Raw genomic sequence first — 12,418 nt, 5'->3', positions numbered from 1 at the left:
CCCTTCCCATAGACAAATGGAGGGGGCACGGTGTAAAGTCGCGAGGGGTGTGGCCGTGAAGTCACGATGACTGCCTCCGGCTCTGAGCGATCTCCCTGCTGCACCCGGCATTCGTTTCGAGCGTTGAGTGCAGCGCAGGAGGCTCGTGACATCCCTGCCGCGCCCTGCTCGTGTTGTCACGGCCACGCCCCCTCAATGCAAGTCTATAGGAGGTGTTGTGATGTCCGTCACACCCCCTCCCATAGACTTGCATTGACGGGGTGTGGCTGTGACATCACAGTGGGGTGTGGCCGTGACATCACGATCCTTCGGCCCGCATCGCCAGCCGTCCGGCAAAGGGCGAAGTTTGCTCTTTGCACTGGATGTCTGGGGTGCCGCAGCCGAGATGACGGGTCCCCTGCGATCAGACATCTTATCCCCTATCCTTTTGATAGGGGATAAGATGTGTAGGGGCAGAGTACCCCCTAAGACATTGTTCATGCCTCCTTGACACTTCAATTAAAATATAGTTCTTTGTTTTTTTTTCTTCTTTCAGGGAAATCCATCCACTGACGTGAACAACAAGTAATGCTAGTCTAAGGGCTCGTTCACACTGCGCCAGCTGAAATTCGCTTGAGTCCCATTGTTCCCAATGTGATTCTGCTACTCTGTGCACACTGGATTTTCTGTGGCGTTCGCTCAAAGAATTAACATGTTCATTCTTCGGGCAAAAATTGTTGACGTTTAGGTTCGAGTCGTCCGACCAACCAGCATTTCAGTGGAGCATGCTGCAAGCGGACATTCAACTGATTGAACTTCGCTGGCTGCAGTGTGAACAAGCACTAAGGGTGGGTTTACGCGATGACTAATTGTTTGTTTTGGATTATGCAATTATGGAGAGGGAGAGAGAGAGATGCACGAACTACTGATCCCAGAAAGCCTTCACTAATCCAATAGAAAGAAAACTGAGCAAAATATTAAGCATTGGGCTGCGTCAGACAGTGACCTGTCACCTGTGTTACTGTGTCCAGTTGATGCACTACAAATCCCAGCAGTGTCACAGCAGAATGAGCCTATACACAACCCTTCTTCCAGGCTCGTTCTTCTGATCAGTGGAGGTCTCAGCAATCAGACCCCCAACTGATCAAAACATCTCTGTGACATGACTGTCCCACTAGTCACCCACATTGATCTGTTCAGGGCAGGGTTACATTGCCTTAAAGGGGAATTCCGACCAAAGACATCTTATCCCCTATCCAAAGAATACGGGATAGGATGTCTAATCGGGGGGGGGGTCGCACCACTGGAACCAACTCCACCCCCCCCTCCGCGATCTCGGTGCAGCACCCGCACCCGGGTTGAGTCTCCAGTCTCTGAAACCTCTGTTTCCGGAACTGGAGACGTGACATCATGCCACGCCCCTTGTGACATCACGCCACACCCCCTCCATTCATGTCTATGGGAGGGGACGTGACGCCGTCACGCCCCCTACCATAGACCTAAAATGAGGGGGCGTGGTGTGACGTCACGTCATGTCTACAGTCCCAGAAACAAAGAGGTTTCCGAGACTGGAGACTCAGACCCGCTTAGAATGTGGGTGCTGCGCGGAGATGGCGGGAGTCCCATCGGCGGATAGGGGATAAAATGTTATTTGCCGGAATACCCCCGTGATCAGACACACATCACACCACGCCCCCTCCATTCATGTCTATGGGAAGGGGCGTGATGGCCATCCCGCCCTCTCCCATAGAAATGAATTGAGGAGGCGTTGCGTGACATGAGGTGTCTTGACGTCACATTTCCAGTCCAGGAAACAAAGAGGTTTCCGGGACTGGAGCAGGAGCCCGGCATATCCCCTTTGGATAGGGGATAAGAAGTCTTTGGCTGGAATATCCCTTTTACCAAGTAAATTGTAACATAGGGAAAATAGCGGTAGAAACTCTACATTGTGTAGATTTACAGGTGCATTTGGTTACTTTATATTGCAGGGCATCACCCACCGCAGTCCACACTTTACTGTTACAAAGGATTCAGAGCGTTCAATACAGAGAATCAAACTGCAATGTGTCTAGACATAATATGGAGTTCATTATTGGTGCACAGAATGGTGTTCAGAGTCACATCTGGATACAATGAGGAAATGCACTTGTGTTTGCAATATGCGCCCACTGCAAAGTTGATTTCTCATAGATTGTCTTGTTGGAGCATGTAAAGTCTGAAGTATCACGCAATTCTGACAACTCACGAGGAGACAAGGAAAGAAACAGTTTTTTAGATCCACATCAGACTTCGGCCACGTTCACACTGGAATCATCGGACAATTTCTGCAAGAGAACCAGCAGGTGGCTCTAGGGCCACATGGTCTGCATTGCCGTCCCCATAGAAGGCAATGCATTTCTAAGCGGGTCCGCTGAAGGATCCACTTCAAAATGTATTGCTGTCTATGGGGACGGCAATGCAGTGTGCGTGGTCCAAGCACAGCCCATGTGATCTCCTGCGGAAATTCTGTCCGGAGATTCCACAGTCTTGGGGTCTATTCACACGGCAGAATTTCCGCTTGTGGAATTCTGCCTCAAATTAAAGCCCATAGACGTCTATGGGATTCCACACTCCCATTCACACTTCTGAATTTCTGCAATTCAGCAAGTGGAAATTCTGCCATGTGAATGGGAATGCGGAATCCCATAGAAGTCGATGGGCTTTATTTTTAGGCGGAATTCCGCAAGCGGTTATTCTGCCGAGTGAGTGGACCCTTATAGGCTAAGGACTGATTTGCCATTAGTATTTCTGTATGTCTTATAGGTCTCAACGCTCTTACTGCAAAGAACCCTCTTATGTGTATTATGGAATTTTATTTCTTCCACAAACATTACGTAATGAGGCTCATTACATTCAGCGGTGGAGAGGATATTTGGACACAGGGATAATTTAGACAACTGTGGCTCTTTCCGAAATGTAAAGTTAAAGGGGTACTCTTCTGGAAAACCTTTGTTTTTAAATTAACTGGTGCCAGAACGTTAAACAAATTTGTAAATTACATCTCTTAAAAATGTTAATCTTTCCAGTACTTAGATGCTGTATGCTCCAGAGGAAGTTGTGTAGTTCTTTCCAGTCTGACCACAGTGCTCTCTGCTGACACCTCTGTCCATGTCAGGAGTAGGAGCAAATCCCCATAGAAAACCTCTCCTGCTTCGGACAGTTCCTGACAGGGACAGAGGTGTTAGAGAGCAGTGTGGTGAGACAAAAGAACAGCTCAACTTCCTATGGGGCATACAGCAGCTGATAAGTAGTGAAAGGGTTAAAAAAATGTTATAGAAGTAATTTACAAATCTGTTTCACTTTCTGGCACAAATTGATTGAGAAAATGATATTTTTTTCCCATCAGAGTATCCCTTTAAGACATTCAACTGTAAGCTTTTTAGGCCATACCCATTGGTACAATACACAGTCGATGAGCTCAAATACCAGAAGCAGATAAGGGAAAATAAACAGAAAAAAGTTCATGTTTAAAAGGGGTACTCCAGCGCCAAGACATCTTATCCCCTATCCAAAGGATAGGGGATAAGATGCCTGATCGCGGGGGGGGGGGGGGTCCCGCCGCTGGGAACCCCCGTGATCTTTCACGCAGCACACCGTTACCTTTAGCCCCCGGAGCATGTTCGCTCCGGGTCTGATGACTGGAGATCACGGGGCTGGAGCATTATGACGTCATGGCTCCTCCCCCGTGTGACATCACGCTCCGCCCCCTCAATGCAAGCCTATGGGAGGGGGCGTGACAGCTGTCACGCCCCCTCCCATAGGCTTGCATTGAGGGGGTGGAGCTGCTATCAGAAAGTTCCAGTGCCAGGAGGCGATTGGATGAACACCAGGGGGTGGGCGCGGCCCGGTATTGGCCGAGCTGAGCTTGTGTGGGAGAAACTGTAGGAACAGGTAGAATTAATAATGGCAGGTTTGAGATTCTTCTATAATAAGAAAATAAACACAAGGACAGATCGGCTCAATCCAAGAATTTTTTTTGGTGTCTCAAATCAGGAGAAAAATCCGAAAAAAAAAAATTTAACTCCTATCTGGGAGGGAGTTTTGTAGTTCTATAGCTCATAAGCCCAAATTCCTTCCTGCTTCCAAAGACGGCAATCAGAATAAATTAAATCCCTGGATCAACGTCCAGGAACCTATATTAATCATAACTTGTAATTTTATATATTTTTCAAGACAAGCATCCAGGCCCTTTTCATCTTGTTTAATGAATCAACCATCCCAACATCATACGTAGAGTTCCATAGTCTCACTGCTCTTACAGTAAAGAATCCTGCATGTGAGGATGGTGAAACCTTCTTTCCTCTAGACGTAGAGAATGCCCCCTTGTCATGGTTACCGGCCTAGGTATAAAAAGATCCCAATAAAGATCTCTGTACTATCTATTCATATATTTGTACATTGTGATCAGATCCCCCTAAGACGTCTTTTCTCTAAACTAACTTGATAACCGGTCTTTGTTCGGCAGTCCAGCCATTTTGAATTTGAAGTTTTGCACCCCTTAGAATTTTAACACACAGGGCAGCCGTTTCAGTGGCCCCATCCATGATATGTCTTTACCATTCATATCAATATTAAAGGTTTTCCAGGAAAACATTTTACTGGCCTAAGTAAAAGGCTTTGGGGTTGAGGGGAGAATTCACGGTTCTGTTTAAGAATCCAGCATATAAAAGGATCAAATAAAAAGGTCAACTAAAGGGGTACTCTGCCCAGACATCTTACCCCTATCCAAAGGATAGAGGAGAAAATGTCTGATTGAGGGGGGTCCTGCCGCTGGGACCCGGCAGTACTCCGCATTCTAAACAGTAGGTATAGAACGCCGGGTTTCTGCAGCCTTGATGTCCCGCCCCCTCCATTCATGTCTATGGGAGGGGGGCGTGACAGCCGTCACGCCCCCTCCCATAGACATGAATGGAGTGGGCATGGCATGAGCGCACGAGGGGATGTGGCGTAACTGCGTAAACCCAGCGTTCTAAACCTACCGTTTAGAATACCTCCGCGATCAGACATCTTATCCCCTATCCTGTGTATAGGGGATAAGATGTCTGTGGGCGGAGTACCCCTTTAAGAACTTCATTTCATTCAGTCACTTTAAAGATTTCTCATGGAAAGGCCCGAGCATTATCTCAGCGCCACTCCTTAAAGACTCTCCTGCCAAATCTCGTATTTACGACCTTCATCAACCCATCAGAACGGCTCAGTTATACAATTAGAAGACGACTTTAGATCATCCTGTGAATACTCCTTACAACACAATGCACAAATAATTGGGTGCTTTATCCTTTATAGTTATTAGAACATATTTAACCCTCTTTGCTTATACTAAAAACCTGCAACAAAGCAATATTTGCAAAAAAAAAAAAAGTGACAGCATTGTAAAGTGGTAAATACACAAGAGTTAAAGGGCTACTCCACCCCATGACATCTTATCCCCCTTTCTGGGACCCCACAATCTCTATTTAGAATGCTGGGTGCGGGGGTAGTGATGTCAAGGCTGCCACAGCGTTCGCAACATTTTGTTCTGAACGCTTGGAGCGGGCATCATGATATCACGGCCACGCTCCCTTGGGATTTCATGCCACGCCCCCTCAATGCAAGTCTATGGAAGGAGGCATGGCAGCCGCCACACCTCCTTCCATAGACTTGCAGTGAGGTGGCGTGACATGACGTCACAAGGGAGCGTGGCCGTAACATCACGACCCCCGCTGCCCGCTCCAAGCTTTCAGAACAAAGTGTTGATGACCAATAAAGGGGTACTCTGCCCCTTGACATCTCTGCTGCACCCGGCGTTTGTTTAGAGCGTCGGGTGCAGTGCCGGAGGCTTGTGACTTCATGGCCACGCCCCCTCAATGCAATTCTATGTGAGGGGGCATGACAACCATCAAACTCCCTACCATGGATTTGCATTGAGGGGTCGTGGCAGTGATGGCACAAGCAGGGCGGGGCCGCGACGTCACAAGCCTCCGCCCTGCATCGCCAGTCATCCAGCACGGAGTGAAGTTCTCTGTGCACCGGATGTCTGGGGTGCCGCAACAGAGATCGTGGGGGTCCCGCACACATCTAGGGTAGGGGATAAGATGTCTAGGGGTAGAGTACCCCTTTAAAGGGGTATCACACGTGCAGCTTATAAAGCCATCGCCAGGAGTGGTAAAGGAAGGAATATAGAAAATAACCCACTTGGAGTTTTATAATGGCTGAAGAGTCACAAGTTGGGACTTATTAGTTTATTTAGTAATAAAATGGACAAGGCCCCAGCGCAGGCGGGAGAGCCGGCTCAGTGATCCCACAGAAAGCTTCCCAGGGTGAGGCCGAAGAGTAGCGGCTTCACATCGCCCTACCCTAAACCGTACCGGAGCCCAAAATGTTCCAGCACCCTAAACCTAGGCAGAAGCTCAGAAAACAGGAACTTTCCACTTACCTTGGCAGTGCACGCGCTACATTGTTGTCGATTTTCATTACCGGATCCCTGTTAAAGAAACATCTTGTTAAGACATAAAATTATTTTTCTAGGGAAAAGGAAGAATACAAAAAAATATTCGTCTTTTGCTCTCTGGCAGGGTAAGAGGAGCATCGCGCCAGAGAAATAATGAGAAATGAATGTTTTATTATTTCAGAATCTGGTTCACATTTGACAGTTGGCACCTTTATCACTTTTTTTTTTTTAGCATTTTCTAAAATTGGTTTAGAAACCCTTTCCTCAATACATATGGCCGGATGATCACTTCATAGCTGACCGGTATTAGAAAGGGGTCATCCAGGAGATTAATAGTTGCTACAGTATAATATAAAATTAATAAGTATATAAAAAGTCCACAACATGACAGTATTTTGCACAGAAATGAAAAAATTAATTAATTGCTGATTTTTCAGGCAATTTACAACATACGGATGTAGCCATCTTTAATTCATATCCTGATAGAGCCAGAAAAATAAAATAAATAAATCCTATACTTACCTAGCCATTTCCCTGTGCTCCCTCAATCATCTGTCTTTCCAAGACAAGCGATTTGTTGCAGGACCTGCCAGCTCAGTCAATGACAGACCACAGTGGTGACTTGTCTCGGCCAGTGATTGGCTGATCCAGCAGGTCCTGCTCCAAGTGCCCTTCATGGGAGAAGGTAGAAAATTAGGGGATCGGATGAAATGTGTTAAAATCAATTAAAGTGTACCTGTACACTTTTAAAAAGGGGTACTCCAGTGGAAAACCCTTTTTGTTTAAATCAACTGTTGCCAGAAAGTTGAACAGATTTGTAAATGTTAATCCTTCCAGTACTTAGCTGCTGTATACTCCAGAGGAAGTTGTGTAGTTCTTTCCTATCCGACCACAGTGCTCTCTGCCAACATGAGGAAATCCCCATGGCAAACCTCTTTTGCTGTGGACAGTTCCTGACGCAGACAGAGGGGTCAGCAGAGAGCACTGTGGTCAGACTGGAAAGAACTACACAACTTCCTCTGGAGCATTCAGCAGCTGATAAGGACTGGAAGGATTAAAGATTTTTTAATCTTTAAAGTATTATACAAATCTATGAAGAAAGCAGGTAGATGCTAGCGATTAAGAAACTTCACCTTTCTTAAATCCACGTTAAAAACATCGACATGGAGAGACTTCAATATGACAAGCGATTAAAATCCCAGGAATCAGCGCCAAGCATATGCTTGGCGCTGATTCCTGGGATTTTAATCGCTTGTCATATTGAAGTCTCTCCATGTCGATGTTTTTAACGTGGATTTAAAGGGTACCTCTCATTAAAAAAACTTTAGATATATTATAGATTAATGTATGCAGAATAACTTTACAATTGCATGTTATTAAAAAATATGTTTCTTTCTATTTAATTTTCCACTTTGAAGAAATGACCACTAGGGGTCTCCCTACCAGTCCTGGCAGCAAGCATTTCAGACTCATGCTGGAGTCCTAAACACTACGAGCTGCCAGTCTGCTTTGTTCACAAAGGAGAACACTCAGAGCTGCCAGCCTGCTTTGTTCACAGCCTGTTTGGCTGTGAACAAAGCAGGCTGGCAGCTCTGAGTGTTTAGGACTCCAGCATGAGTCAGAAATGCTTGCTGCCAGGACTGATCGGGAAAAATACAATAGAAAGAAGCATATTTTTCATTAACATGCTATTGGAAAGTTATTCAACATTCATTAATCTAAAATATATCAAAAGTTTATTTGATGAGAGGTCCCCTTTAAGAAAGGTGAAGTTTCTTAATCGCTGGCATCTACCTGCTTTCTTCATATCCTTGGAGGACTATTTTGCCGTGCGGTGGCCGGGTGAGCTGACTATCTTCCGTTTCGCTATTATACAAATCTGTTTAACTTTCTGGCAACAGTTGATTTAAAAAAAAATAAATAAATAAAGGTTTTCCACCGGAGCACCCCTTAATGTTTTGACATGTCTCTAAGCCATGTAAAAAAGTATTAATCATTTGGGGGGTATGAATGTTCAGACCCTGACTGATAATGAGCAGGGATTAAACCAACAGCGGTACGTCATTCTTCCAGTTCTGTGTCCAAACCAAAAGACCCAGACTGCCCCATAGACTTTTTCTGTAAGTCTGTCAAGGTCCTGTGACGCAGGGGCGGGAGAGAGAACACATAGGTCGGGTTTACAATAGTAAATCAGGGACATTTTTATTGGGTTTTGTGCCAGAATTTTGCACATTGCAACAAAAATTCTGGTGAATTTGCGCCAAAATATGTAAAAACCCAACCAACTCTGCATTTTACTTAGAAAACCTGAAAAAATGGGTGTGGCCACTGGGGGTAATGGGTTACCGAAAAGGGGACGCGTTTTCCCAATAAAGCTCAACAATTAAGCGCACACTGGCTCGTTCTTGTGATCGGTCGGTGTCCGAGAACTCAAATTTGACATTTCTCCAACATATTCAAAGTTTATTTTTCAAATGACCGGTACTTTGACCTTAACTTAAAGGGGTGGAACACTTTGTAAATCGACTAGTGCCAGAAAGTTAGAAAGATTTGTGAATTACATCTATTAAACAATCTTAATACTTCCAGTACTTCTTAGCTGCTGAATACTACAGAGGAAATTAGTTTCTTTTCGGAAAAACAGAGCTCTCTGACGACATTACGAGCACAGTGCTCTCTGCTGACATCTCTGTCCATTTTAGGAACTGTCCAGAGCAGCATATGTTTTCTGTGGGGATTTCTACTCTGGACAGTTCTTAAAATGGACAGAAATGTCAGCAGAGAGCTCTGTACTCATGAGGTCAGCAGACAGCTCTGTGTTCCAAAAAGAAAAGGATTTCCTCTGTAGCATTCAGCAGCTAATAAGTACTGGAAGGATTAAGATTTTTTTAATAGAAGTAATTTACAAATCTGTTTAACTTTCTGCCACCAATTGATAAAAAAAAAAATAAAAAAAAGTTTTTCCCCGGAGTACCCCTTTAACTTGTAACATGTCAGAAGTCAAAGTTTGCTTCATTTGTAAACGGACATACTCCGGGTCTGAAATCTGCACCGGCGGCTACTTTCTTTCTGTGCTGATTTTTCTGCAATTTTAAAGGAAAACTGTCAGCTTGGTACAAGATGTGTTCCCCTGGACTAGCCCTTTAAATCTTAAAATCCCATTGGTAACGCTGGTGCTCTAATATGATCAGGATTTTCTGCATTTTAAAGAGGTACTCTGCTGCCCCAGCGTTCTGAACATTTTGTTCCTAACACTTGGAGCGGGCGGTGGGGTAGTGATGTCACGGCCACGCCCCCCTCGTGATGTCACACCACGCTCCCTCAATGCAAGTCTATGGGAGGGGGCGTGGTGGCCACCACGCCCCCTCCCATAGACTTGCATTGAGGGAGCGTGTCATGACATCATGAAGGCGCACGGCCATGACATCGCGACCCGCTACACGCTCCCATTGTTCTAAATGAATGCTGGGTGCTGCACAGAGTTTGCGGGGGTCCCATCTTATCTAGGTGTCTAGGGGCGGAGCACCCCTTTAAATCCGTTCATGTGAAAACACTTAGGGGAAGATTTATCAAAGCAAGCAATATATAAAGAACGATGGATCAGCACAATGTCAGGTTCATGAGGACGTCAGCACAACCTCACCCGTGGGAGCTCGTGAAGAAACACTGGGGCTCAGCAAGTAGAAAGGTAGCCTCCTGGCTCCTGACAGGGTAAAATCCAAGTGTAACGTGGCAATAAAAAATAGAAGTACAAACGAAAGGCACCAACACATTTTGACTTGTTAACAAGTCTTAATCATGGCACTCTTGAAAGATACAACACAGCAATATATATATATACCTGCTCATACATGTGATGTCATAACCGCAGGTGGGGAAGAATGGGAAGGACAAGAAAGGAAGGGAGGAGAAAGGGAAGCAGGGGAAAGAGGAAAAAAAATTCCATGATTAAGACTTATTAACAAGTCGAAACGCGTTGGTGCGTTTGTACTTCTATTTTTTATTGCCACGTTACACTTGGATTTTACCTTCTGATAAAGTTTCGGATTTTACCTTGTCGGGAGCCGGAAGTCTACCTTTCTACTTGGAGATTCATCAAAAACTGTCCAGAAGAAAAGTTGCCCATAGCAACCAATAAGATCGCTTCTTTCATTTTGCAGAGGCTTTGTTAAAAAAAAAAAATGAAAGAAGAAATCTGATTGGTTTCTAAGGGCAACTGGGCAACTTTTCCTCTGCACATGTTTTGATAAATCTTCCCTTTAGAGATCGGAGGTATGAGACTGAATGTTCCCGGTGCTGAATTCCCATATTGTGGACAAAGGTTACAATCGGGAACAAAAGTTATGTAACCGGATCCTGAGGTGAACCTGGAGGTGTTCCATCCAGATTTACTGTATATCAAATACATTGATACTGCACATTAAATAGAGTAGTTACTATTTTTTTGGGCAAAACCCCCACAAAAAAAAAACATATCTAGATGAGAGAGTTCCCCAACTTTCGGGAGCCGTTTTTAAATCTTGAATGATCGGAACCATTATATCGGTCTGGAGTTTTCTAAATGGAAACGTCATGTTTTGTTGGTTCTTTAGGCTTTCTTGTATTTGCTGACAGTAGGAATTGTATCCTGCTTCATGTCAGATCTCACGCGCGACTATTCCCATCTACAATATGTCTTACGTCTAGGTTGTGTTTTTTCCGGTGGAGATAATCATCCTCATGGCTCCTGTGGAGAGTCTCACTGCTGCGGACTGCAAGCTACATTTGCTGCCAAGACACTAGATTAAAATATATATGTAAAAACAAAAGTTGCATATTCTTATTAGGAATATCTGTTCTGCTGAATTGGAAGAACAGTTTAACAAGAGCCTGGCTACCTTCATTGTAGCACAGGAGACTATATGAATAGGTATATAGGGTGGGCCATTTATATGGATACACCGTAATAAAATGGGAATGGTTGGTGATATTAACTTCCTGTTTGTGGCACATTAGTATATGTGAGGGGGAAACTTTTCAAGATGGGTGGTGACCATGGCGGACATTTTGAAGTCGGCCATTTTGAATCCAACTTTTGTTTTTTCAATAGGAAGAGGGTCATGTGACCTCAAACTTATTGGGAATTTCACAAGAAAAACAATGATGTGCTTGGTTTTAACATAACTTTATTCTTTCGTGAATTATTTACAAGTTTCTGACCACTTGTAAAATGTGTTCAATGTGCTGCCCATTGTGTTGGATTGTCAATGCAACCCTCTGCTCTATATACTACTATTTACACCGCAGGAGAAATGCTAGCACAGGCTTCCAGTATCCGTATACACTGCTATATACTACTATATACACCGCAGGAGAAATGCTAGCACAGGCTTCCAGTATCCGTATACACTGCTATATACTACTATATACACCGCAGGAGAAATGCTAGCACAGGCCTCCAGTATCCATATACACTGCTATATACTACTATATACACCGCAGGAGAAATGCTAGCACAGGCTTCCAGTATCCGTATACAGTGCTATATACTACTATATACACCGCAGGAGAAATGCTAGCACAGGCTTCCAGTATCCGTATACAGTGCTATATACTACTATATACACCACAGGAGAAATGCCAGCACAGGCTTCCAGTATCCGTATACACTGCTATATACTACTATATACACTGCAGGAGAAATGCTAGCACAGACTTCCAGTATCCATATACACTGCTATATACTACTATATACACCACAGGAGAAATGCTAGCACAGGCTTCCAGTATCCGTATACAGTGCTATATACTACTATATACACCGCAGGAGAAATGCTAGCACAGGCTTCCAGTATCCGTATACAGTGCTATATACTACTATATACACTGCAGGAGAAATGCTAGCACAGGCTTCCAGTATCCGTATACACTGCTATATACTACTATATACACCACAGGAGAAATGCTAGCACAGGCTTCCAGTATCCGTAT

At 44.5% G+C, this 12,418-nt stretch overlaps 1 protein-coding gene across 5 annotated transcripts in view; it reads right to left on the bottom strand.

Moving 5' to 3' along the window:
- LOC130275340 (uncharacterized) overlaps positions 1-12,418 on the bottom strand; it is a 505,363-nt gene that overhangs the window by 447,286 nt on the left and 45,659 nt on the right. For all 5 annotated transcript variants that reach the window (XR_008844734.1, XR_008844735.1, XM_056523209.1 and 2 more), the window contains one exon: positions 6,434-6,481. Coding sequence is in view for 3 of the 5 variants with exons in the window: in XM_056523209.1 (XP_056379184.1) it covers positions 6,434-6,481 (48 nt within the window). In the remaining 2 variants the exon portion in view is untranslated. The remainder of the gene's footprint in view (positions 1-6,433; positions 6,482-12,418) is intronic.

The sequence above is a fragment of the Hyla sarda genome, chromosome 6, assembly GCF_029499605.1.
Source record: "Hyla sarda isolate aHylSar1 chromosome 6, aHylSar1.hap1, whole genome shotgun sequence".
Lineage (NCBI taxonomy): Eukaryota > Metazoa > Chordata > Amphibia > Anura > Hylidae > Hyla > Hyla sarda.
This window is presented reverse-complemented; position numbering and strand designations above follow the sequence as displayed.